Here is a 27,861-nt window from a genome sequence, read left to right as displayed (position 1 = left end):
CTGGAGTGCAGTGGCATAATCTTGGCTCACCGCAACCTCCGCCTCCCAGTTCAGGCGATTCTCCTGCTTCAGCCTCCCAAGTAGCTGGGATTACATGTGCGAGCCACCACGCCCGGCCCCCACTGAGAATCTGACGGGAGCACTGGAGCCCTTCCTGATCCCCCAAGTATACCTTTGTACAGAGCCCTGCCCTTGCCTGGAGTCCTCTGCCCTCAGCCTATCTCCTGGCTTCCTCTTCATCCTCATTTAAAAAAAAAAATATTTTTTTTGTAGAGATGGGAGTCTTCCTATGTTGCCCAGGCTGGACTCAAACTCCTGGGCTCACGTGATCCTCCAGTCCTGACCTCCGAAAGTGCTGGGATTACAGGTGTGAGGCACTGTGCTCGGCCTCCCCTGTTTCCTTACTGCCTGTGACTGGCCCCTGCCACCAGTGAGCCCCATGAGGGCACGCACTGCACCTGCCTCTATCGCACATTATCTCAGCGCCTGGCACAATGGCCTACACTTGGTAGGTGCTGGGAGGGTCACTGCTTGCAGCGACACAGACTCAGAGGTTCCAGGCCAAGACCCCCAGGCAGGGAAGATGATTGTCCCTTCTGCTCCCCCATGAATCCAGAGCAGAGACACAGGGAGTCTGGGCTCCAGCCCCTGGGCCCACGTCATGTTGAGCTGTGTGCGTCTTGGTCAGCCAGGCTGGGGAAAAACAGGTCAGCAAACTGCCTGAGGGAGAACAAAAAAGTGCGGACTGCCAACATGTTACAAGGGGTGAGTGGGCGTCTTCTTCCCCCGTTTTCACCGTCTGTGTAACTGAAAGGCGCGATTGGAAGGCCGGGTGCGGGGGCTCACGCCTGTAATCCCAGCACTTTGGGAGGCCGAGGCAGGTGGATCACCTGAGGTCGGGAGTTCGAGACTAGCTTGACCAACATGGTGAAACCCCGTCTCTACTAAAAATACAAAATTAGCTGAAAGTGGTGGTGGGCACCTGCAGTCCCAAGCTACTCAGGAGGCTGAGGCAGGAGAATCGCTTGAACCTGGGAGGTGGAGGTTGCCATGAGCTGAGATAGTGCAATTGCACTCCAGCCTGGGCAACAGGAGCAAAACTCTGTCTCCAAAAAAAAAAAAAAAGATACGATCGGAGACCACAGAGAAAAGCTGTCTCCTCTCCTGGGCCTCTGTGGCACCTCCTGCTCTGCCCAGCGCACTCTCCGCACGCCCCTGCCTCCAGCCCCAAGGCCTGCCTCACCGCTCTCCACCTCCGTCTGCAAAGCCCATCTTTTGTGGCCCTGCTCAGCCAGCCAGGAGCCAGAAGGCAATTTAGACGCTCAGTCAGAGTACCTCCCGGGTCCCTGAGCCCCTCGGCATCCTGTGGTCTCTGTCTGGCTCTGACCAAATCCTGTCTGCATCTGAGTGATCTGTGGCTGAGTGTATCCCCGCCACACCGTGATGTGATCTGAGTCACGCCCGACACCCCCGGCCACAAAGCCCAGCTCGGCACAGAGCCAGGCCCAGAAGAGGTGCTCAAAGGTGTCAGAGTGGGCCAGGTGTTCCCTTTCCTCGCCACCCCACCCGTGTTCATTTTGTTCAGCAGAGGGGTGTTGTTTAACAGGGCTCCACTCTCCCGAGCACCTGCCGTCCCCCAGGCACCACGCTGGGCGCTGAGGCTCGGGGAGGGGAGCCGTTTGCACGTGGCCCATCAGAAGATGGAATGTTTCTGTCTGGGGTTCAGATTCTGTGTTTGTGCCGGATTCCAAAGCCTTCAGTAAAAGCGGGAGGCACTGAGGGGTTGGTGACAGAGAGAGGGCAGGGTCACAAACGGCCTGGAGAAGCTGGGCACTGCTCCTGCTGGGCACAGCTCCCGGCTCTGCTGGCAGCTCACTGAGCTGAGGCAGAGTTCTGCTTTAGAGGGCTGGTAACTAGGTCAGCAAGAACCTGCTGAGGAGGCAGGATGGCATGAGAAACTGTGTGTGTGTGTGTGTGTGTGTGTGTGTGTGTGTGTAGTGGGGGAGGTCACTGTATTTGCTGGGCTTTCCCTGAGAGCCAGCTGGTGCCCAGGTCTTCTAGGCATGGCTCAGCTTGCTCCCGTGGACTGGACTCGCCCTAGGCCCTGCCAGTTCATCTTTGTCTGAGCTGCACCTACATCAGGAAGCCACCTCCTGTTGCATTTCCCACCAAGACTCAGAAAACAGCATCATCTAGCTGGGTGGTCTTGAGTTCAGATCCTCACTGCCTCAGAGTCCCTGAGGGACGCTGGGCTCGGCACCTCACGTCCATGTCCTCTCTGGGACACGGGGCTGTGCAGATCAAATGGGGCAACACCAGCCCCAGGTCTGCCGCAGGCAGCTCAGCACGTGGAGGCTGAGGTGGGAGAGTTATAACCCACAGGCAAGGGCTGGCCCTCCCTCCCAAGCCCCCTCGCGTGCTGTCAGACTTACAGACACAGCTGCATCCGTGTCTGCTACCACGCCACCCACAGGACCACCTCTCCAAGCTGCCCCAGCCACGTAGGGCTGCTGAGTCACACTGAGGTCCTCCCCCATCCTGCCAGCCACCGCCGCCTCCCCACAGCCCTGCACAGTGCACCGGGCAACTTCAGTCCCCGTTCTCACAGTGTGATAAGTACCGCTATCCCCAATTTAGGAAACTGAGGCCCCTGGGGCATGATTTGACCACAGGGACACCAGGAGCTGGCTGCGGAAGTGGGACTAGAGGCAGGGGTCCTGACGCCCAGAATGCCCAGCAGAGCCTGGTGGGAGGACCGTGCCTCGGAGCCATCCGCAGAGCGCCTGCGCAGGACCACCCAGCCTCAGACCCCACTGTGGTCTTCTACGTGAGGCTCATCAACGCCATCTGAACCGCGCAGGCAGCTCAGCCCATCTCGCTCCCTCACCCTTCAGCTCCCGAATAACAAGAACGGCCAGCAGGCCTTAAGCCCTACTGTGTGCTGCAAACCAAACCTTTTTTCTTTTCTTTTTTTTTTTTTTGAGATGGAGTCTTGCTCTGTCACCCAGGCTGGAGTGCAGTGGCGTGACTTCGGCTCACTGCAGCCTCTGCCTCCTGGGTTCAAGCAATTCTCCTGCCTCAGCCTCCCGAGTAGCTGAGATTACAGGTGCCCGCCACCATACCCAGCTAATTTTTGTATTTTTAGGAGAGACGGGGTTTCACCATGTTGACCAGGCTGGTCTTAAACTCCTGACCCCAAGTGATCTGCCTGCCTCAGCCTCCCAAAGCGCAGGGATTACAGGTGTGAGCCATTGCATCCGGCCAGGAAACTAAACGTTTCTCATGAGCATCTCCTCCTCCCCATGTCTGCCGTCCCCAACACCCGCAGCTGGGACGAGGGCAGCAGCCTCCTCATGGGCCTCTCTGCCTCCTCTCTCTCCCAGATTCCACCTAACACACAACATATAAGTCTGTCGCCACCCTGCCTAAGACCTTCTGTGGCTCCCCGCTGTCCTCAGCAGGAACTCCAGGCTCCCCCAGGCCGGCACTCAGGCCCCCACATTCCTCACCACTTCCACCACGGGCCTCTCCGGCCTGGACGCCCACATTCCTCCATTCACACCACACCTGCCCCACGCCAGCGGACCTCCCAGAGAAAGGCAGAGACGTGGGGCTCCCAGCCGGCCCACGCTCCCCACCCGGCGCTCCTACTAACACTGCGCTCCTCTGGCATTTCACCTTTGCGCGGGCTGTGCCTCTGCCTGGAATGCCCCTTCCCTACCCATGTTGTGAGGCCCTGCCGGGGCTGGGGAGGTGACTGTGTGCACAACCTGCCCCCTCTTCACATCAGGGGCCAGGACAGGGGTGGCCTTGCCTCTGCCCACACCTCCAGCGCCCAGCATGTCCCGATTTGGGGTGGGGCTGGAAGGGAAAGCAACGCCAGAGCAGAGAGCCTTCTGCTCCCACCCGCACATGCCTCCATCTTCCTGAAGACCAGACTCCTCATACCCCAGGGCTTCGTCCCTCCTGTTCCCCCTGCACAGAAGGTTCCTCTGCTCCCTGCCAGCCAAGGACCTCCCCATCCTTCAGAGCCCACCTCAGATGCCCCAGACCCCACTCCACAAGGACTGAGGTCTTCTATGACACACCGGCCTGGGGCGGTGCGTGCCACCGACAAGAGTGTGCCCTGGACTTCTGGTTCCTTCTTCTTCTCCCCTGTGAGGCTTTGCAGGATGACTATACTGGCCTCTTCATGCAAGGGTACAGACACAACCTCTGAGACCCAAGATGGAGAAGTGAGTCGATGCGGCTGCAGAGTGAGTCAGAGGTGAAGGCTGACTCGGGGGGGCAGGCCACATGGTGACAGGCATGATGGAGCTGGTGGCCAGGGTGTGGGCAGTTCCAGGGTTTCAGTGTCTGTCTATCTGTACCAGACTCTTCTAAAATCTCCCTTAGACGATCAATATTACTCCATCTGCTCCCACAAGCCAACAAGAAGTAGACATCACCAGAGTGGGTGGCCTGCGAAGGCTGGAAGGTCAGGGCCAGGTCAGGAACAGTCCCGGATTCTCTCCAGCCTTTGAAGCTCCGGCTGGGCACAGGATTCAGGGTGCGGGCCTGGGGTCACGGTCTGAGGGGGTTCTTCCTTCCCAGCAACTCCTGGCCATTTTCCTTCTCAGACTCAACGCCACCTCATGTCCCCCAGGAGTCTCCCGGGCCAGCCCATCCCAGTCTCAGGACCTCACTGCGTGGAGCAGAACTGCAGCAGCTTCATTTCTGCTGCCCACACTGGAGCTGCTGGGCCCCGCTCCCGACCCCTTCCTGCAGCTGAGCTGGGCAGTGGGCTAAGCGGCCTCCTGCCAAGTCGGCTGTGGCTTGCTCTCGGCTCCCATCAGCTTGGGAGGGGCCTGGGTCTCACTAGGGGTTTCATCAATGCTACCTGCCGGAAAAGGCACTGAGGTGATGGGTGGTGGTCCCTGAGGCCGCAGGAGACAAAGGAGCAGGAGCCCACTGTGACATCAGGGTTCAAGTCCCAGGCCTCAGGAGTATTGTGGAGCTGGGAGGCGGAGCAGAGGCCTGGGCCTGAGCCCAGGCTCTATGGCCAGCTGCCTGCAAGCCTGGGTAGTCACTGCCGGCTCTGTGCCTCAGTCACCTCCTCTGAACTGGGAGAGGGCGGACGAGAGTCTCATCTAAGCGTCTGCCCCAGATATTCTTGGTAATGGGAGATCAAAGCCACAAGCCATAAAAAGAGGGAGACACTCTCTACACCCCACACAGAACTAAAAACAGAGAAGTCTAAATTGTAAGATGAAAGCAAGTTCAACAAACTGTTGACCTTTCCGTGGTGACTATTCTGATGTTTTTGAAATATAAAATATTAGGCTGGGTGCAGTGGCTCACTCCTGAAAGTAATCCCAGCACTTTGGGAGGCCATGGCGGGTGGATCGCCTGAGGTCAGGAGTTCGAGACTAGTCTGACCAATGTGGTGAAACCCTGTCTCCACTAAAAATACAAAAATTAGCCAGGCACGGTGGCACGCACCTGTAATCCCAGCTACTTGGAAGGCTAAGACAGGAGAATTGCTTGAACCCGGGAGGCGGAGGTTGCAGTGAGCCAAGATTGCACCACTGCACTCCAGCCTGGGCAACAGAGTGAGATTCTGTCTCAAAGAATAAAATAAAATGGAGGCCAGGAGTGGTGGCTCACACCTGTAATCCCAGCACTTTGGGAGGCTGAGGCGGGTGGATCACGAGGTCAGGAGTTTGACACCAGCCTGGCCAACTGGGTGAAACTCTGTCTCTACTAAAAATGCAAAAAATTAGCTGGGTATGGTGGCAGGTGCCTGTAATCCCAGCTACTCAGGAGGCTGACGCAGGAGAATCGCTTGAACTGGGGAGGTATAGGTTGCAGTGAGCTGAGATCATGCCATTGCACTCCAGACTGGGCGACAGAGTGAGACTCCATCTCAAACAATAAAAAAATAAAATAAAATATTAAAATGTGCCCCAAAACGTGGGCCTTGCTGGTGCCCCACACATTCCAGCCTGCTTCCTGGGCGATCTGGCCCCATGTGGAATGCTAATCTTGAGTCCCCTCCCAGCACAGCCTCAGCCCATCTCCTGGGGAGAACTCGGCTACCAGGAACTTTTCACCCACATATGGTTGACGCCCATCCAGTTCTCCTGCCAACCTCCTGAGCGGGGACAGCAGACCCATGGGAAGTCTGCCTTGGCCTCTAGGCAGCACCACCCTGGGCTCCGGCTTGATCTGAACGGCCTCCAGGGGCTCAGCTGACCACGCTGTCTCATCCCTGGGGGCCAGCGAAAGGGCTCATGGCTTGGCTTGCCCAAAGAGGCTTCCGCAGGATACTTAAAGGCCAAAAGGGGACCACCCCCCCGCAGGCAGCAGAAGTGCCTTCCCACACCCCACATGCCAGTTTTCACCCTGGGCTTAACAACACAGGAAGCAGGCTCCGCTGGCCCACACTCACCCTCGACCGTGCAGACACCTGCCCCAGTCTCTCACAGGGTCCTCACCCTCATCAGCCCAACCCCTGAGCTGTAACAGAAGGGAGCTCTGCCAGGCGCAGGCTCCACACTCAGATCCAAGGACCTGCCCCACGTGGGTGCCACGGGGAAAGGGCCTCAGCGGCTGGAGGGGGAACAGAGTGGCAGAGCCTGGAGCCTGAAGCCCCGGCTCCCAGCACTGTCAACACAAAGCCTCAGCCGCCCTTCCCAACAAGCCTGTGGCTCTGACCCACGGAGCAAGAGCACTTCCCCAGAGGGGCTCCCACTCTCTAACCCCATCAGACAGAAAGACAGTCACAGCTGTGCTCTGCAGCCCCCCAAGGAGCGGGTGAGAGGACTTACTGGCCACGCAGAGCAGAGTGTGGAAGAACCACATCGCAGCTGGAGCAGCGGCAGCCGTGTGGGAGCCGAGGCGAACACTGAACAGGGGCTTTGGCCCACTCAGCTTCCCTCAGCCAGGAGGCCAGAAGGCGGGGACAGCAAGGACCCACAGCAGACAGGCACTCTCAATCAAATAGAGACACTCCGGCACAGCTGTGTGTGGCTTCCTCAGTTGTGGGCTGGACCCACAGCAGAAGCTTAGGGGGCACTGGCAGCCCCGCTCTATCACCCACGCTGTGACCCACACTTTCACGGGATGGGGAGCTGAGGTTTGGCCCAGGGCCACAATTCTGGGTGTCCTCAGCAGATGCGGGAGGTGCGGGGGCAACATGAATCCAGCTTGCCGTCTGTATCATCCAGCTGAGTCCGTCTCCTGGCCTGCCTCAGAACCTGCCCCCAGACAGCTCAGCCCAGCGTCCTCGGGAGTGCCTGCCTCAGCATTGAGATAGGGGTCCCCCTCCCATGGGAAGTGCCCCCCACCCAGCCAAAACTGGGCTCCGGTAGGAGCCCATGCTCGAGGCCCTGGGGTTTCGGGGAGCCAGGTGAGTGGAGAGACCCAGGGCACTGAGCGAAATCACTGCGATTCAACTTTGCTGCCTTTGTTCTCTTTAAAACCAGGACGCAGCCTGATGCTGAAACTGATTTAACAGGGCTCTGAGTCACCAGGATAACGGAAGAAGTCAAATTCTGTAAATCTAGCATACCTCTGATCCATCCTGGCATTCCAGAGAACACGCCGTTGACAGTTTGCAGCATATTTAAGGGCTGACTTCAGGGTCGGTGAGATCTGTGCCGTGTGTGGAAGGAAATCTGTCCCCTGCCTGCCGGACGTGCCGGGCGGCGCTGTGAAACACAACTCCCCGCAGGGATGGCACTGTTCTCCACAGACATGGTCCAGGACGGTGCCCACGAGCCACGTATGGTACGAGACCCTCCAAATGTCACCAGAACAACGGACAGCTGAATTTTAAGTTTTATTTAATTTAAATTAATTATAACAACAGGGCATTCAAGTGTCTCTCACATGGATGTCTGCAGCCCCAGGGAGGGAACTCTGAAATGTTAGTGTGTTAACACAGAATGGACAGTGGTGCTGACTTCATTGCTAGATAAAAATCCACGTTATTTTGTGTCTCACTGAAAGCTTGTTGGCTAAGGTTTTGTGACGATCCGACGGCACTCCAAACACTTTTGCCTTGTCTGCTTTGGTCTCACAAAGCGCTCATGGCTACTAGATCTTGCTCGGTTATTTAAGATGACAGTTGACCATTTTTCATCCTGTATGAAACAGAAGTTAAACGATTGAAAAAGCAAAAATCCGGGTCTGATGGTTGTTCTGCCAGGTCATGATGAAACCATCCGAGTTCTGTTTACCCTCGTCCCAGGCGGGATCGGAGCCTGTGGCCCAGGCCTGTCTCCCCGTGCCCCTCAGAGCTCTGTGACTCTCCCCTCAATGCATTCTTCGTTCCAAGGGCACTTGGGAGAGCCACAGGGGCCTCCTCTCCCAGCCACAGAGCAGATTCCTGGGGAGGGCAGGGCTAGAACCCAGGCCTCAGCTCCCTCGAGATTTCCAAGAGAAGACTGGAGTGTGAATTTCACGGTGCCTCGGGAAGCCAGGCAAAGCTGACGGCCAAATGCTGGAGAGGGAGCAGGGCCATTTCTGTACCTTTGCAGACTTCTAGAATGCTGACTCGCCCTGCATCCATCCCTGTATTTACCTAAGCGTCAGTGCCTCTGGCCATGAGACACAGAGGGGTCCGTAACGCCCGCCTGACGGTGCCTGCTTTCCCCACAAACCCAAACTACACTGCCAAGGTCAGGGGCCGGGTTGGCTGAGTAACACACCTAGCACAAGGCTGGGGGTTTGGCAAATACACACATCACCAAAAGAGGTGAATGTCATTTCCCAACTCGTTGGACACAAACGCTCCCGGACCAACCTGAGGAACATTCTACAACAGAAACTGGACTGTACTCTTCCAAACATGAATGTCATGAAAGACAAAGCAAGGCTGAGGACCTGCTCCAGATCACAGGGGGCTTCAGGGAACTCGCGACAGGGCCTGGTCCTCGAGGGATCCTGGACCAGAACAATGGGTTTCAAACTCATTATAGGGACAGTTGGCAGATTTGAAACATGAACTACAAACTCACAGCTTTTGGACTGATGGGAGAATACTGCACATTTCCTTTTTAAATTTTATTTTTGTTTTATTTTTATCACAGGAGAAGGATTTAAGCACATTTCCTGAATTTGAGAGCTGTACCATGGCCACTGAGAGGACGCCCCTGCTCTTAGGAAATGTCCATTAACACCTTATGGGTAAACGTGCAATGACATATGCAAATCACCCTTCATGGTTGTTCACGCTCAGAGAGGACTGGAAGGGAACGGGGCGAGGGAGGAGAGGAGGGAACAAATGAAAGAAAAAAATTTTGGCAAAATGTTCTTCGTCGTACTCTTGAAACTGCTGTAATTTTGAAATTATTTCAAAATAAAGTTTTTTTGTTTGAGACGGAGTCTGACTCTGCCACCCAGGCTGGAGTGCAATGGCGCCATCTCAGCTCAATGAAGCCTCCACCGCCTGGGTTCAAGTGATTCTCCTGCCTCAGCCTCCTGAGTAGCTGGGACTACAGGCACCTGCCGCCATGCCTGTACTAATAATTTTGTATGTTTAGTAGAGACGGGGTTTCACCATGTTGGTCAGGCTGGTCTCGAACTCCTGCAGGTGATCTACCCACTTCGACCTCCCAAAGTGCTGGGATTACAGGCATGAGCCACCATGCCTGGCCTAAAGTTTTATTTTATTTTTTAATAATAAAAAAAAAAAGCTTTTCTTCTTCCCTTTGATACCAGAAAGAATGAAGCGTATAAAACATCGCCAGGTCCAGCTGTGTGCACGCACAGTCACAGTTACTTGAGAGGCTCAAATTACTTGGAAAAGCTGGAGCCCAGGAGTTTGAGTCTAATCCAGACAACACAGAGTGACTCTGTCTCTTAAAAAAAAAAGTTGCAAAATGTTCAGGGATGAAGGAGATGGGCCCGGTGCAAGGTGAAAGGGCGGCCTGCAGGTGGGCGTGGTGGCTCGTGCCTGTGATCCCAGCACTTTGAGAGGCTGAGGTGGGAGGACTGCTTGAGCTCAGGAGTTTGAGACCAGCCTGGGCAACATGGTGAAACCCCGTTCTCTACTAAAAATTAGCCAGGCGTGGTGGTGAGCGCCTGTAGTCCCAGCTTCAGAAGGCTGAGGCAGGAGAATTGCTTGAACCTGGGAGTGGAGGTTGCAGTAAGCCAAGATTGTGCCACCACACTCCAGCCTGGATGACCGAGCAAGACTTCATCTCCAAAAAAAAAAGGAAAGAAAGGGCTGCCTGCTATCTTCACTGAGGGCATCCCCTCGTGCCAGTGGACAGAGGCTGGCCACAGCCTTCAGAGGCAGGAGATGGTTCTATTCCCTCACTTGCCTTCTGAGTCTTAGGACCCCAGAAAGACTGACTCAGGAAGAGTAAGGACATTGCTGAGATCAGAGCCTAGGGCTGCAGAGCAGTGGTGATCACAGCCTCTGATTGAGCGCTCCATAAGAGTGCCCGCTCAGTGCCAAGGCCTCACATGCCAGCCCTCGCCTGAGTCTCTCAGCCACCTGTAAGTTCAACCCGACTTCACAAATGAGGGGGATGCTGTCTCCCAGAGAGGCCACACAGCCAGTAAGGAGCAGAGCTGGGACCCAAAAACAGGTCTGTTTCCTCCAGAATCAGGACTCTGAACCATCACAAACTCTCCTGCCTTCAGGTCTATTGGTGTGTAGACTTTTTTGTTTTTGTTTTTAAGATGGAGTCTTGCTCTGTCGTCCAGGCTGGAGTACAATGGTGCGATCTTGGCTCACTGCAACCTCCACCTCCCGGGTTCAAGCAATTCTCCTGCCTCAGCCTACCAAGTAGCTGGGACTACACGCGCGTACCACCACACTCAGCTAATTTTTGTATTTTTAGTAGAGTTGGGGTTTCACCATGTTGGCCAGGCTGGTCTTGAACTCCTGGCCAGGTGGTGTATAAACTTTAAAAAAGCAGAGACTTCATTCCAGAAATACAGGCTGGGATCCCCACATTATTAGGTGCTGTGGACTGAACTGTAAACGCCCTCCAAATTCATCTGTTGAAGCCCTAACCCCAGTGTGGCTGTTCTTGGAGATACAGCTTTTAGGAAGTCATTAGGGGCTGGGCGTGGTGGCTCATGCCTGTAATTCAAGCACTTTGGAGGCCAAGGCAGGCGGATCACCTGAAGTCGGGAGTTCAAGACCAGCCTGACCAACATGGTGAAACCCTGTCTTTAAAAAAAAAAGGAAGTCATTAGGTTGAGTGAGGTCATAATCCAAGAAGATTGGGGGGACCTGACAAGGGCCACGTGCACACACCAAGGAAAGCCTAATTGAGCAAGACAAGCAAGAGGGTGCCCACCATGCTAGCATCCTGATTGTTGGCTTCTGGACCTCAGACCTGTGAGGGGCTGAGGAGTGATGGGACAGGGAGAGAGCAAGGGGTGGGCTCTCTTGTCCTTGGGGCTGTGAGGGGAGGGCTGCACTGGATGCAGGGACCAAGGCTCCTTCGAGGCTTGGCTGTCTTGCTGACAAGCCCCTACTTCTTTCCTACTGTCTGGCCCACACCCCTGACGCTCCCTGGAGAGGACAGCACAGGCCCTGAACACACACTGGCATTAGAAGGAAGCTGGGGCTCATCCCAGCTGAGCCCTTCATTTCACACACAGGGACGCTGAGGCCCAGAGAGGTGAGGGGACTTGCTCAGTCCTTCCAACTGAGTACGTGGCGCAGGAGTCCCCAGGGCGCCAGCCCCCGCCGCCATCCCATGTGACTTTCCCCAACAGGCATTCTGCCTGAGCCAAAGCTGCTGCCTGCCTCTCACAGGCCCTCTGAGGAGAAGACGGCCACATCACAGGATTGAACACTACCACAGAAACCCCAGGGAGGGACAGGAAGGCGAGAATTCTTTTTTTTTTTTTTTTTTTGAGATGGAATCTCACTCTGTCACCCAGGCTGGAGTGCAACGGTGAAATCTCGGCTCACTGCAACCCCCACCTCCAGGGTTCAAGTAATTCTCCTGTCTCAGCCTCCTGAGTAGCTGGGACTACAGGCATGAGCCACCATGCCCAGCTAATTTTTTTTAGTAGAGACAGGGTTTCACCATGTTGGCCAGGCTGGTCTGGAACTCCTGACCTCAGGTGCTCTGCCCGCCTCGGTCTCCCGAAGTGCTGGGATGACAGGTGTGAGTCACCGCGCTCAGCCCGAGAATTCTCTTCTGCCAATGGTGTAGGCCTCTCGACCTCACTAACTACACTGGCCCAGAGGTGAGGGTGATAATTTAAGATAACACAAAGTCTCAACTATTTAAGAATCTGGTTATCCAGAGAGGGCTCTTGGAATTGCTCAAATGAACAGATACGAATCCTGAGGCAGGTACTGACTGCGGCAGGTGAAACACCACCTCTATGCTAGAGTTTTATTTATAGCACGGCAAAATTCCACTTCAATGCCTCACAACTGCTCAAAACAGGCTTTTGGAGGCAGCATTTCCCTAGCCACTCCCAGGAACAGAGTTCTGTGAAATGTTCAGCGTTTCGTTGAAAAAAAAAAAAGCTACAATATTTTTTTCTTCTAAGATTTATTTTATAAACATTTAAGAAAAGTTCTAGATATTTATTGTGGGCCTGGTTATGCAGTAACAATCTGCCTTATTGCAAGTGTGCAATTCTCAGTATCAAAAGCATTCTCTTCTCTTAGTTCATAAAAGAAAAAATTGGTTTAACTTCTAATTTACTTCCTGTTATTATAAGGTTTAAAAGCAATTACTGTACTTACCTATCAAACTTACTTGTGTAGCAACTAATTAACCTGGGAAGCCATGATTTGCTGTAGGCTTCCCAGCAAGTTTGGAATTGAATCTAAAGTGCGTGTTAGCGTCTCACTGTAACTTAATGCTTCAAATGAGAAGTTTGAGGAATGCTGCTTTTGGCAAAATAGCCACTGCGGGAGTGAGTTCTGCTCTCTTCACCTGCTCAGGACTGCTGTCATGTTCCTCAGCAAGAGGACCACGGGCTACAACCTGGCTCCACAGTCCTTCTTTGGGGCCGATCACCCGCCTGCCAGCTTCCTCTGCTTCTACAGTGGGACAGAGGAATGCTTTTCTAAAAGATATTCTGGCTTATCTGCATGATTCCCTGGTCAACACTGAAGCCGACATGGCCAGATCATCAAAATCTGAAGTTTACTCAGGTCTATTTAATGAAAATTTTTTTTTCTCATGCAAGCATATGTACCTTTGAATAATCTTCCATTTTTCCAATCTGGGGGTTTCATCTAGATTTAGACTAGCCTGCAGATAACGATGCCAGAGCTGGGCTGGGTTACCACAATTCATTCATTTACCAAACACGTTCGAAGCACTACTTCCTCTGGGCTGGCCCGATGCAAGGATACAGAGATAATACCACAAAGAAACCTGCTCATTAGGAGCTTGCTTACAGGCTAGAAAAGAACATAAAACACGAGAATAAAGCACTGCATGTACACGGCAGAAAAATAACTAGCCCGTCAGAGGGCCCCAGAGCCTCAGAGGATGGAGCCGTTCCTGAGGCCGGAGGGTTTACAAATTCATTCCATCTTTACAGAAGACCTGCTCGATGCCAGGCGTGGTGGTAGGCAGTGGGGAAACCCTGGTGAACAAGCAGACATGGTCCCTGCCCTCACGGAGCTTACAGTCTAGCAAAACAAAAATTACAGTCCACTGTAGAGATGTGCTGGGTTGTGGGGTACAGCGAGTTGGCATTATACACACATTTCACTTAAACACAATAGTATTTGTCTGAAAAAGCTTTAAAAAAAGAAAAACAAATAAGTTGTTTGGGCCATTCCGCTGGCCCCTTTTTCCCTCCATGCGCACAGACAGGAGTGGGGCCCAGGCAAGCTCATGTCTCTGCTGCTCCTGTGGCCTGCCCCAGTTCCCATGCTCCCCAAAAGTGACCTACTCGCCTAAATGTGGTTCTGACACCAAAAACAAGTGACTTTTGCACAACACGGCCCTAACTACAGGGCAATCACTTTACCTAGTACTCAACCACAGAAACAGTGATCTGTTCCCATATGGGCAAGAAATGACGATATGGGACCTTAAGATGCTGGCCTTCAACATGGCGTCCTCCATCGATTTCTAAGAGGAATTTTCATTCCATTCCATTTTTATCTTAGGCATTGACCTTGTAACTGAATCCCGGAGAGAGCCAAGACTCTTTGTGGCAGTACCATGGGACACACAGAAGTGGCCTACACCCTGGCTCTGGAAGTTGGGGATCGCCTCCTAGAAGGGCCCCCAAGATCTTGAGGGTGAGGGGAAGGGCAAGACTGAGGCGGGAGGTGAGAGGCCTGGGGGAGTATGTGGCTGGAGGTAGAAACAACACCGTGCACAGTCTGTGGGGCTAGTGAGGTCAAGATGCAGGCAGGGAGCTAGCGAGCAGAGGGCAGGGGAGGGGGAACAGGCCAGAAACACCGCCAGAGGATAGGCCCTGACAGGCCGTATGAAGAGCTATTTCAAAAGGGTGGAATTTGCTTATGTATGTATTTTCGAGACAGGGTCTTGCTCTGGAGTACAGTGCCCAGGCTGGAGTACAGTGGCTTGATCGCTGCAGCCTCAAATTCCTGGGCTCATGCGATCAGAAGTTTGGAATTTATTCTCAGGGTAATGGTGAAGCTTTGAAAAGGTTTCAAGTAGAGGCATAACAGAATCAGATTTATATTTAAGCAAGTTCATCCTGAAGTATGTGAAAAGATGCCCAACACCATTAGCCACTAGGGAAATCCAAATCAAAACCACAATGAGGGCCAGGAGTGGCGGCTCATGCCTGGAACCCCAGCACTTTGGAAGGCTGAGGCAGGAGGATCACTTGAGGCCAGGAGTGTGAGACCAGCCTGGTCAACATAACGAGGCCCCATCGGTACAAAACATATTTTAAAAAGAAAAAAATTTAAAAACTACAACGAGATACCACCTCACATCAGAAAATAATGAGGGTCAGGGAAGATGTGGAGAAACTAGAACCCTCTTACATTGCTAGTGGGAATGGAAAGTGATACAGCTGTTGAAAAACTGCCCGGTGGTTCCTCAAAAGGTTAAAGATTGCTGCATATCCCAGCAATTCCACTCCTAGGTATGCACCCAAAAGGAGTGAGAACACTCTTCGGTGCAAAAATTTGTATGGGAATGTTCATAGCAACATTATTCATAGTAGCCAAAAAGTAGGGCCAGGTGTGGTGGTTCATGCCTGTCATCCCAGCACTGAGGCAGGTGGATCACCTGAGATCAGGAGTTCAAGACCAGCCTGACCAACATGGTGAAACCCTGTCTCTACTAAATATACAAAAAATTAGCTGGCGTGGTGACACATGCCTGTAATCCCAGCTACTCTGGAGGCTAAGGCAGGAGAATTGCTTAATCCCAAGAGGCAGAGCATGCGGTGAGCCAAGATCATGCCATTGCACTCCAGCCTGGGTAATGAGAGTGAAACTCCATCTCAAAAAAAAAAAAAAAAAAAAAAATACATACATATATATAGCCCAAAAGTAGAAACAACTCAAAGGCCTGTTGACCGATGAATGAATAAAAACAAATGTGGTGTGCTCATAAAATGAACTATTATTTGGCAATTTTAAAAAATGAAATAATGATATACGCTATGACATGGATGAACCTCAAAAATATGTTAAGAAGCCAGTCACAGATAGACACATGGTGGATTCCGTTTACGTGAACTGTCCGGAACAGCAGATCCAGAGAGAGAAAGAGCAGCGGCGGCCAGAGGCTAACGGGGAGGGATGGGGAGTGCTGCTAATGCACTCAGGGTTCCTTTGGGTGACATCAATGTTTTCAAGTTGATGACAGTGCTGGGCCACCAGTCTGTAAATACACTCAAAGTCACTGAAGTGTACACTGCAAATAACTGAACTGTATGCAGATTACCTCTAAATTAAGCTGGTAACAAGGGTTTGTCCTGGCTGCAGCATGCAGAATGGAGGCAGGATGGAGGCAGGGCAGAGAGCAGTGACGGGCTGCTACACAAATGGAGCTGGAAAGGACAGTGGCTGAACTGTGGGAGGGAGTCACAGGACCAGACTACGAGGGGCCAGAGGAGAAGACTGCATCCTGTCGTGGGCGCCACGAGTTCTCCTGGGCACCTGGCAACTCTCCAAAGAGGAGAGTGGGAACAAATGAGGTACTGCAACTATCAAGCAGCACAGATGTACTTAAAATCTCCTACACGGAAGACTAAGAGGAACACAAAAAGTGTGCCGCCCACGGGCGTGGGGAGTGTCCAGGATAAAGGCACGCCAAGCTGCCTGCCAGGGGACTGTGCTGACTGTCCGTCCTCCCTCCTAAATGCCAAAGGAAAGGCCTCGTCGTTCAGGGCACACTCAAGATGTTGCAAGATCTGCATGACTGAGTGTGGGCTGGAGAGTTAAGAGGCCAAGAAGGCCAATCGCTCCCAGAAGTCCAATCTTTAAAGCTGCCTTTCTGGGTTCTCTGCGTGTCTGTGAAAACTGTAAGGCTGCTGAAGTGCGCATTTTTCTTGGTTAGGGCAAAGACCCAGTTTTGACTGCACACCACCTCCTTCCAGAACGTCTTTGCTCATCTCCAGAAGGAGACTGATGAGTGCAGAAAGGCCATGGGACAAATGGAACTGGACTGCTGGTGGAAAACCAAAAGGCAAGTCTGTGAAGGAGCAGATTCCAAACCCTGCAGAGACTGGCAGCTGGGACCATGACCACAAGACATCCTGGCCCCATTGGAAGAAGCAGAGACTGTACTGGGATGGGAATAAGCACCTGGCCACACCTCACGCATGCCCTCCGACACCTCCTCGATGCTTCCTCCACCTTCAATAGAAATTAATGCCGGCCAGCCACTGCCGCCACAGCTAGGGAAGAGGAAAACACCCTTGAGACGCGCCAACGAAGTCGTGAGTTCTGGTACCAGCACGCTCAACTGCTAAATGGGAACACGGAGGCGCAGGTCCATGGAGCAGAGCCGGCGTGGGCATCCAGGGCTCTGCGCTTCTCACTCTACCAACTCCTCAAACCCTGGCCTTTCCTAAGAACCTGGCTCTCAGGCGTGTGCTTCACAGGGAAAGAAAAGGTGAAGAATCTCAGATGCCTAAGTCTCAACTGGCAGAGAAACCAGAATCATCTCTTTCCTAGAAAAGAAACTGAAACTGATCATGGTTATATGCTGTCATCTCTCTAAACAGAGGGGAAAAGCAGGTTAACCAACAAAACATGGGGCGACAGGGTTTTAGCTGCAGCTCTCCAATCTTACAGCCCTTTACTTCCTTTATCACCAACAGTGCGCGGCATTCATTCGCGCCACAGTAATCAACTATCAGTGTGACCAGTAGCTCAGCCAAGCAAGGGCTGACAGGATCCCGGCTGCACCACGTGCAGAACAGCCCAGGCAGCTAAGAGCTGAGATGTCGCAAACACGACCAGGCTTATCACCGTCTCTGCCTCCCATGGTCCAGCAAACCGAGGCCAAACACCATTTCCTAAAACTGCAGAGGAGTCCAAAATTAAATACTACCAAACAAAAAGCAGACAGGAAGACGAAATAATCTACCTCCTCCTCATGGAAAAATAATCTGAAAGGAGTTTAAAAATACACGAACTAAAATTTTTATAACTATTATCTGCCAATTTTGAAGAAGTCTTCGGGTGCCACAACTGGGGGACAGGAAGAATAAATATCAATGTATAACTTCTAGAGTGATAATAAACAACAGGACCCCATCTCGGATGGATGGAGTTTTTTCCCTGCTGTAGCCAAAACGCAAGCTGAACTCTATGTACAACAGACAGACTATACAATTAGGAGCATTTAAAAATAAGAAGACTCCTCTCTGCCTTCTTCCAAAGAATAGAATATATATTTAACAGAACAAAAGGAGACACCACTTGAGCTTCCCCTTTAGCCAACAGGAAGAATTTCCACATATAAAAATTAAAAATTTAAACTTTTAAATCATTCGTGTTTTAAACGTAATACAGACTTATAAATTGTTCAACATTAACCCATAATCCCACCCCTAGCACAAAAATCAACCCCAAATCCAGAAGTCACAGGTTTTTGTTCCTAAAAATCCCATAGCACTGAACTTGATCTTCACATCAGGCTGACAGCAAGTAAGAGGCCTGTAACATGAGCAATCCCGAGGGTGGAACGGAAGCACAATCAATGCTGCGTCTCTTATCTACCTGGCGGCACTGGTGCACCTCTGAGGTCAGGTCCATGAGATTCGCCCCCACACTAGGGCCCCGGAAGGGTGAGCTGGCCGCTTCCCTCATCTTCCCCCTCGAAGGATGTCCAATAAGCACCTGGGAATTGACTTTTCTTGGGAAAAGGGTGCTGGTAACAGCTGTCAGGGCCAAGGCAATAGTGAGAAGTTCAGTTCTCTGCTCTTTGGATGAACTGTGTAAAACATTTCTTTTAAAAGACACAATGTTAAAAATATTAAGAAAAATGTCTACAAAATCTGGAGGGCTGCCTTTTTCTCAAAGGGTAAAGCCTGTGGGGTGGTGGGAAAAGAATCGAGGGCCCAGAACTACAACTCTGCAGCGAGATAGAGATGCCCTTGAAAACGTGTCACATTCTTAAGATGCCTTGCCGAAGCAGCAAGAGCTGAGGGTGACTGTGTGAGCAGGGGCGAGAGGGCGCCGGCTCCTGGGCTCCTGCGGGGGAGGTTGCTACTGCGCCCCACCCCGTGCCCGAATGTCAGGCTTTAGGGCAGCTGCCACAGGCCCCGGGGGCATCAGGACTCTGCCTCTGAACCAGAGCTGCTTTCCCGACTAACTTCAATCTGGAGAGATGGTAAGTTATCTAACCGGCTCTTCTTTTGGCGAGACTGCTCTTTCTCCTTAATCAGAGCCCCCCACGCCCTTTGCAGCTCGGAGTCGTCTTCCTCGGCGCCAGGTGGCCTGTGATCCCCTTTCTTCGTATTCTTTTCTTTGGTCTTGGGTGCAGATCCTAAGCGAGTCCATAAATTACCTGTTTGGATGACATGACATTTCAGTTTTGCAGTCAGCGCTAAGAACCAGGGTAGTACCAAGAGGGCAGTGGCACTGTCAACCCCTGATGTGCAGGAAACACCAGCAGTCTGTGGCGCCTGCCAGCACGGTGCAGCCTTGGGAAGGTCATCTCATTTCCCGGGGGCAGCCCCTGCCTGCAAACAGAGGGATCTGGACTCCGCAGGGGATTCTCACTGTGCGGGGCCAGTCCTGTCACCAGACACGCGGGATCACCTGAGAGGCTGTTTCCTCCTGCTCCTGCCCTTCCCTGCTGAGACATGCCCCTGTGTGCCAATCCTTTCTGCCGGGAGTAGGCCATTCCCAGATCCTTCCAGCTCCAACATTCTACAAATCAATGGCCTACTGCACTGCAACATTTCAGAAATTCTGCCCACTATCCATTCATTTTTGAAATACATTTTATGAAAATTTCACAGGAGAAATACGTGTTTAGATTTTGTGGACAGCCACATTATAAGGCAGTTAAAAGTGGTTTCTGTTTTTGTTTTTTGAGACAGGGTCTTGCTCTGTTGCCCAGGCTGAAGTGCAGGCACCCACCACCACACCTGGCTAACTTCTGTATTTTCAGTAGAGACGGGGTTTCACCACATTGGTCAGGCTGGTCTCAAACTCCTGACCTCAAGTGATCCACCCACCTCGGCCTCCCAAAGTGCTGGGATTACAGGCATGAGGCACCGTGCCTGGCCTACAAGTTTTATTTATAAGATGATAAAATGTGGGAAATGACATGATGAAATGCTATATGAAAAAAGTAGGATTTGTATGTGGACAAAGATCGGAATAGCTCACATGTACTGAAAAGGATCTGTGCCACACAGAAGGAACCAGAGCATGCTATTTTTTTTCCATTTTCTAAGCGTTCCTTACTGTTGGGATGCTGATGATGCTGATGATGACCTTAAAGGAAAAGGAATCATCGCTTATGTTTGGCATGTGCTGTTTCTTGCCTTCTGATAAGAAGGTATTTCTACAATACACCACTGTCCTCTGCCCTCACTGAACTCCCCATCCCATCAATGTTAAGTGTTACCAACCTGATTTCCTCTCCCGAGTATCGGCGTAGAGGCCTTTAATATCTTGCCTGGGAACGCCTAGCCTGCTATGAACATCAGAAGAGGGCTCTCTCCGAACCACTGGGTTACTACTAAAAGCCTTTTCTGGAGAATACGGTCTTTTTCCTAACCGCTGGCGTATATCTGAAAGCAGAGAAAGTACAACAGTCACAGTGTATGTGCCTTACTCTTGGCACCATCTGCCTGAGACCTCTAAAGGATCTGCCACCAGCTCTCCCTAAGTGAGGACACAGGGCCTGACAAGCAGGCTGCTATGTATCTTTCCTTTGTCATCAGTCTGGATTTCCCTAGGAAAATTCGGACATAGGTGCTGTCAGGGGGAAAATCTTCAATTGATTGCTCCAGAGCTAAATTTTTGAAGAAACAATCTCTTTTTTTTTTTTTTTTTTAGCAGATTCAAGCAGACTAAATAATTTACAAAAGTTTCAGCTAACAAAAGAATCCTGTGAGCTCCCTGAGAGCAGAAGGCACAATCTGTGAACATATAAGTAGTTCCCAATAAAGACACTGGCAACCAGCAAAAGCAAAGGATAAAAATTTGTTTTTCCCTCCATCCCCTCAGAAGTCTGCCTGTCCCCTTGCGTTCCCTCTAACAACGACGGCAACAGCCGAAACACATTTGTCAGCGAGACCTTGTGCTGGGGCCTCATCTCTAACTTCTCTCGGAGAGCAGCACCCCGGCCTCTGCTCGCTCAGGCCCGAGCCCCTTCCTCTAGCACTTCCTAGCCCTGAGTCTTCCTTCACAGGACTTCCTGTTCTTTATCCATTGTCTCCGCTGACCTAGCTCAGGCTCCTGGTACTGATTTAACTCTCCACCCCACCCCACTGCACCCTCCAGTTATCTTTCTAACATAGATCTAAGACCAGGTTACTTCCTATCTAAAAAAATCAGGTTTGCCAACAAAGATGCTGCCCTTCTGCGGCCGCGCTCTAAAGCTACTTTCTCTAAGAGCCTTTCACAATCTCCTTAGTAGATCGGCAATGGCTGTGTGTCTCCTCCAAAGACCTCTCACGCTCCTAAGCACCCAGCCCTGCCTCAGACACATGGCAGGTTTGGCTAAACACCTGCTGAATGAGTGTTTGCACGTACCAATGATCTAGTGTAAACTCTTAACCATTCAGACAACCGCCCAGCTTAATTTCCATTATTCTTGTATATAAAGTATGCCAATGTCATACAGAGTAAAATATGGCTGGCGCAACTCATCCATGGGCTCCACATCTACAGATTCAACCAACTGCGGATCGAATATATTTGGGAAAAAAAAATAAGACATAACAGTCCAGCAAAAAGAAATACAGGATAAGAATTTATACTGTATTAGGTATTATAAATAATCTAGAGATGACTTAAAAGTATCTGAGAGGGTGTGTGTAGGTTACAGGCAGATAATATGTCACTTTAAGGGACTTAAGCATCAATGGATTTTGGTATCTGCAGATTTTGGTATCTGTAGGGGTACAGGGAGTTCCAGAAACAAACCCCCAGAAATACCAAGGAACGACTGTAATTATTTGGAATAAAAATATTTAAAACTAGTTTTGCAAAAGTCTGATTACTTTTCATTTCCTGAAATTCCAACACCTAGCCCAAAATCTAGACATGATGAGCCAGGACAGCGAAATGAGTTCACAAATGGCGTATTTTACCCAAGAACTCAACTCTGCCCCAGTCTGCTTTCTGGAGCTCAGAATACAGCCCAGAAACACAGCTGAAGAACAATACCTGATTTAGTGTTGCTGACTGGTGGCCGTGGACGCGAGTGCTGGCGTTTTTCATCTAATAGATGTCGGACATCTGCAAATTTCTCAGGTGGTGGTTTGTTACCAATTCGGTTTTTGATATTGCTTGAAGATACACTATCTGCCCTCATGGAGTTCCTTTAAAAAGGGGGTAGGACAGGGCACAGTTAACCAACTTCAGCTCTGAGACGAGGCCCAAACAACAATCTCATGCTTTGGAGGAAACAATTTAAGAAATTCAATTTAATATGGCCAACATTCATTACAAATCCATAAACTTACAATTATTTGCTTATGGAAACCATGAGCTACCTGCTATAAAGAGCCTGGTCTGGGTGAGCAGGTTTTCGAATGTGGTTTCCACACGTGTATGTGCTATCACAGAGCACGAGACTACCAGTCTCCCTCTCCTGGGACAGATGTTAAGTACAGGCCTACAAAGAGACTGGGGCTTCCGCTCACCCATGCTGTGATTTGGCTGTAGTCAACACACAGTGTAGTCTACAGTCACTCTCTTTAAAGGGCAGACTTCTCTTTCAAAAAGATATGCTACCATGCTAGGTAACAGCACGGTTCCGGTGGCATTCTCTACCAGAAAGTTCTCTGAAAACTAAAAATAAGAGTGTGAACAAGGCCATACAAACAAATCAGCTTGAATGGTCTTTTCTCCTCCCCATAAACACACCGAGAACACATGAGATAAAGCATCTCTAGACTTTAACCCTTGAATTGTGGATTCTGCCCGCACAGAATCTGCTCACCCCTAGTAGTCATCAAAGACATGCACACTGAAATAACTAATTCTTTTTTGTTCATGAAGCTAGCTAACAGTACAAAGAATGGTAATAGCTAAGGCTGGTGAGCATGTAGGTAATAGTGGTAATGTGTGTGATTAAAACCCTTCTGGAAAACAATTTAGCAATACTTACCACCTTTTAAAACATGTATATTGTTTTACATAATAACTGGACTTTGAAGAATTTATCTAGTTAGTGCGACGGTAAGAAAACAGAAACCTAAAGTCCATCAAAAAGGAATTAGTTAAATAAATCATGATACTTTCAATGGACTACATACAGTTGAAAAAATAACAATGTCTATAAAGTGAAAAATGCACAATGCAAAACTATAAATGGCATAACCCCATTTTTATAAGAAATATACTTTCATACAAATATATCTATAGTTTTTCCATGTACCATACACACATACACACAGCTGAAAGGTTATCCACCCAACTGTGAACAGTGTTACTGTCAGGAAAGAATGGGAATACAGGTGATTTTCACTTTCTATATTGTTTATAGCTTTTATAACAAGAATCGCTGCTTATATAGAGGAAACACTGGATGTGTTTATTAAACTCCTACAAGGGACTGACATCAGAATAGATGAAAGACATTATAAAATTAGGAGGAATTAAGAAGAAGTCACATTAGTATTGAAAATCAAATGAAAAGCTGGCATCGATAAAACAAAGTTTTTACCTAATGTTTTTCAACTGAGATTCCACTTCATCAGCATACATAGTCATTTTCATGCTCTTCTTTGGGGAAGGAGTGGAAATCATTTTAAGTTCCAGATCATAGTCCATTTCGTCTGAGTCCGAGCTGCTGGCACTGGACCGTCTGGATGCGCTCCGCTCTCGGGACTGCTTGAGAGCCGGGAGCTCCTCGTGGTACTCCACCACCACTCTGTCATCTGCATCCATGTCCTGGTCTTCCTCCTCCTCCTCCTCCTCCTCTTCCTCCTCCTCCTCCTCCTCTTCAATGGGTTCCTCAGGCACATTCACTAGTCCTGAAGAAATTTAATCAGAAAACATTAGGAAAAGCACTAAAATTAATAAGTATGATTTTCTACTCTACATCGGTGACCTTTTTAAAGACGGGGTTCCCATCCCTGACATTTTATAAGAGCACAATCTGTAATAGTGCTGACGGACATTACTCTGATACTGTTAACAGGAGCATGGCTAGGTAAAGTATGATGTAGCAACCTAATCAAATATCATAAAGTCACTTAAAATACACTGATCCATTATTCAACAGTTTTTGTATTTGCAAATTTGCCAAATTTATTTGTAACTCCAAAATCAACACTCGCAATGCTTCAGTGGTCGTTTGCTGACACGTACAGAATGGCAAAAAGCTCCGAGTCAGACACGCACACTCCCAGCTGAGGTCAAACAAAGCAACACTCTGCCTTCTTGTTTCATCTCATGCTGTAAACAAGTGTCTGTTTCAGTCTGCCGCTAGCCACATTTTTCACACTTCTGCACTTGCTCCTAGTGATTTCACTGCTTAAAACTGCCCCCAGTGTTCTGCTCGAGTGCTGCCTGGTGCTCCTAGATGCAACCAGGCTGTGATGGGCGGTGTTCAGCGTGAGTTTTAGGGCTACTGGCTATGAGTTCAATGTTAAATAAGGTGTCTTTAAACAGAAACACATATAACAAGGTACCATATTGATCCACTGACAAAAATGATGTGACCAGAGGCTATGCACGATTCAGTACTTGCTAATTCCGTATTCACAGTGACTTTATAGAACATAAGCCCCATGAATAATGAAAATCAATGGGAAAATACAATAAACAAAAGCAGCAGAATAGAAACTATACGTTCACAAGAGTTAACTATTTATTATGAAAATAGACAAATGGGGCCGGGCGCGGTGGCTCAAGCCTGTAATCCCAGCACTGTGGGAGGCTGAGGCGGGTGGATCACGAGGTCAAGAGATCGAGACCATCCTGGTCAACACGGTGAAACCCCGTCTCTACTAAAAATACAAAAAATTAGCTGGACATGGTGGCACGTGCCTGTAATCCCAGCGACTCAGGAGGCTGGGGCAGGAGAATTGCCTGAACCTGAGAGGCGGAGGTTGCGGTGAGCCGAGATAGTGCCATTGCACTCCAGCCTGGGTAACAAGAGCGAAACTCCGTCTCAAAAAAAAAAAAAAGAAAATAGACAAATGGGAAAAATGTGAGATGAACTCAGTTATCATACAGGGTACTAGAAATGGGGCAACTTCCTTTTTAATTTCCTTAATATGTACATAAAAACTGTATGATGAAAATATTTATAGTCAGTAAAACTGGAAACGCGTAACAGTGTAACAGAAAAGTATGTGTATTATTATTATTGTTGTTGTCGTTGTTGTTGTTATTTTGAGACAAGGTGTTGCTCTGTCGCCCAGGTTGGGACACAGTAACACCATCTTGTCTCACTGCAGCCTTGACCTCCCAGGCTCAGGCAATCTCAGCCTCCCAAGTAGACCATGCCTGGTCCGGCTAATTTTTTATTCTTTTGTAAAGACAAGGTCTCACTATGTTGCCCAGGCTCGTCTCAAGCTCCTGGTTTCAAGTGATCCTCCTGCCTCGGCCTCCCAAAGTGCTAGGATTATAGGTTGAGCCACTGTTCCCAGCCTAAGTATATTATTAATATGTAGATCTCAAATAAACAATGTTGTATATACACATTGAATAAAATGTCTAGACTTTATCCCTTTCTGTCCCCATTACAATCAATGTGTGTGTATGTGATTCTGTACGCTGACTTGACAAGTTCTATTATGCATGTAGAAGAGTCCACGTATTAGGCTCAAAATAAGAACAATTCATTATAAAACATAATGAAAATGGTTCTTTTACAAATAAGCACCAAAAAGGGAGAAAGAAACCCACTTTTCTGATATTTCCCTTTTCTGAGGCATTCACATGCACAAACCAACAAGCACAAAGCACTCAACACAGCAGCCTATTTTTATTACAGAAAAAGAAAAATACCATCAGTTTATATGACAAAATAATTTTAAAAATTGTTTCCAGCCGGGCGTGTTAACTCACGCCTGTAATCCCAGCACTTTCAGAGGCCAAGGAGGGCAGATCACAAGGCCGAGGAGGGCAGATCGAGACCAGCCTGGCCAACATGGTGAAACCCATTTCTACTAAAAATACAAAAATTAGCTGGGCGTGGTGGTGCACGCCTGTAGTCCCAGCTACTCAGGAGACTAAGGCAGGAGAATCACTTGAACCCAAGAGGCAGAGGTTGCAGGGAGCCAAGATCATGCCACTGCACTCCAGCCTGGGCGACAGAGCGAGACTCTGTCTAAAAATAAAACAAAATTGTTTTCATGCAGCTGTTGATATTAATAGTTGAAAAATTAGGATCCTAAAAAAAGGTTTAATTTTCCCTCTGTCACATTTGGCCTTTTTGATAGAACAGCTTTTATAAAATCATTTGATCTCTTTGGGTAACTTAAAATTAACTGTGACTTGACTTACTTTCCTATATGTTGGCAGAGGGTGAGGGCAAGGAAGAGAGGATGATAAAGTTTGGAACCTTAAAAGATTGTATTAAGAATAAAAATATGATTTCAGGAGCCAAACATGTGTCTACCCAAGAGCTGAGCAGGCAACTACCAGAATGCCGATGTTTATACGACGTCAAGCCAACGTCATCCCCAATCAGGGCTCTCTTCTTGATCACGTCCCGCTGAATACGACGGGAATGATATCTTCGCTTCCTGCAAGAATGCCAAAATAAGCATACAATCAAAAACTAACAGGAAGGACCTTGAAATCCACTAGCCCATTTCTTTCTTTCTTTCTTTTTTTTGTGATGGAGTCTCTCACCGTCTCCCAGGCTGAAGTGCAGTGGCTATCTCAGCTCGCTGCAACCTCCGCCTCCCGAGTTGAAGCAATTCTTCTGCCTCAGCCTCCTGAGTAGGTGGGACTACAGGTATGCGCCATCACGCCTGGCCCATTTTTGTATTTTGAGTAGAGACAGGGTTTCACCATGTTGGCCAGGCTGGTCTAGAACTCCTGACCTCAAGTGATCCATTCGCCTCGGACTCCCAAAGTGCTGGGATTACAGGCGTGGGACACTGCATCTGGCCTCACTAATTCACTTCAACTACACACTGACAGAATGTTAGGTACTAAAAGAGATATTTTCAATGTAACTAAAACTCAGCATTCCCCATCATTTACCACATTTCAGAATCTTGAATTCTTCCCTCATCTCCTTCCAGTCTACACGGGGTTTAGACATTTCACCACAGGATACTAACTGAAGGATTAAGAAAAACTTAAATACTTTTGCATTTTAAGGTTTTGGGCTCACCATGAATTGCTAAGAATTCCTTTCATGCCTCCGTAATTTGGATTCCCGTATTTCATGTAATACTGACTTCTTCTGGCTGCTCCAAGTTCCTTTTTGTCATCTAAAAATTAATTACAATAGTTACCTAGGATTTCCTGGGAGTGTGAAGGCAATGTTGAATGTTTTCTGTTGTTTTTTTTTTTTTCTTAATGATTTCCATAGCTGGAATCAGATCAGCGCAATTTGCAAACAAACAGGAAAAGTCCACTACCAAATTCACACTCTGAATGCCCACCACAACAGTTGAGTGTAGAGGGGATAAAGCCAAATACAGAGACAAACAAGGTTACAACTGCTGTTTTGGAGCCAAATGACTTAACGGGGAAATAAAAATAAACAATACAAGACACAAGGTTCCAAGAGGCATAAACAGCTTTAGGTCATTGCAGGTACTCAGGAATCAAAAAGGCTTTCTCAAAATGGCATTTTTGCTACCCCATGAAAGATGATACTCACTTCTGAATAACAACACGCCAACAACACAGAATCAGGATGAAGGAAACAGAGTGTATATAATTCCATATATTTGGTAAATCATTTTTTCCAGCTTACTGTGTTTCTCAAAATGGCTTAAAGAAAATGGCATAGTACTATACATCTAGAATGTACTCAATCAACCACTCAAGTGAGTAAATGTGGTATATTTGTCAAGTTAAAACGTCGGTTAACAGGAAAGAAAGGTGGTCAGTGATGATAAATTTTTGTCCAAAGCAGTAATACAAAGGCCTTCCACGGTTCTTGGATACACTCATAGTAAATAACAAACACCACTGTAAATACACCCAGTGCTGCAGGTAAATGTGACAACACAAACTGGTATGCACAGCCCCCAACCCTGAACCCCTCAAACCATGCCCACCAGCTCCTTGGAGAAATGGCTGATTCCAGATGTGGAGCAGGTAAG

At 49.4% G+C, this 27,861-nt stretch overlaps 2 protein-coding genes across 4 annotated transcripts in view; both read right to left on the bottom strand.

The window, feature by feature from the left end:
- The window catches only part of ITGAE (integrin subunit alpha E), an 83,570-nt gene extending 76,727 nt beyond the window's left edge, over nt 1–6,843 (bottom strand). The window contains exons 1-6 of the mRNA XM_017512160.2: nt 6,742–6,843; nt 6,431–6,591; nt 6,131–6,250; nt 4,371–4,531; nt 4,089–4,215; nt 3,722–3,861 (exon numbers count right to left, since the gene is read on the bottom strand). Coding sequence (XP_017367649.1) covers nt 3,722–3,861; nt 4,089–4,215; nt 4,371–4,531; nt 6,131–6,250; nt 6,431–6,591; nt 6,742–6,843 — 811 coding nt within the window. The remainder of the gene's footprint in view (nt 1–3,721; nt 3,862–4,088; nt 4,216–4,370; nt 4,532–6,130; nt 6,251–6,430; nt 6,592–6,741) is intronic.
- A 10,357-nt stretch (nt 6,844–17,200) lies between these two features.
- Nucleotides 17,201–27,861, bottom strand: part of NCBP3 (nuclear cap binding subunit 3) — a 32,678-nt gene continuing 22,017 nt past the window's right edge. Inside the window, exons 8-15 of one of the 3 annotated variants that reach the window (XM_037732699.1) lie at nt 26,919–27,018; nt 26,193–26,319; nt 26,078–26,081; nt 23,286–23,595; nt 21,782–21,936; nt 20,017–20,178; nt 18,779–18,941; nt 17,201–18,312 (exon numbers count right to left, since the gene is read on the bottom strand). In XM_037732699.1, the coding sequence (XP_037588627.1) occupies nt 18,204–18,312; nt 18,779–18,941; nt 20,017–20,178; nt 21,782–21,936; nt 23,286–23,595; nt 26,078–26,081; nt 26,193–26,319; nt 26,919–27,018 (1,130 nt within the window). In that variant the 3' untranslated portion in view covers nt 17,201–18,203. Of the gene's footprint in view, nt 18,942–20,016; nt 20,179–21,781; nt 21,937–23,285; nt 23,596–26,077; nt 26,082–26,192; nt 26,320–26,918; nt 27,019–27,861 lie in introns of all 3 variants that reach the window. The other 2 variants (XM_017512196.2, XM_017512197.2) reach the window with 2 other exon arrangements.

The sequence above is a fragment of the Cebus imitator genome, unplaced genomic scaffold (assembly GCF_001604975.1).
Source record: "Cebus imitator isolate Cc_AM_T3 unplaced genomic scaffold, Cebus_imitator-1.0 Scaffold464, whole genome shotgun sequence".
NCBI lineage: Eukaryota > Metazoa > Chordata > Mammalia > Primates > Cebidae > Cebus > Cebus imitator.
The sequence above is the reverse complement of the archived record's forward strand: the minus strand, read 5'-3'. Positions and strand labels throughout refer to the sequence as shown.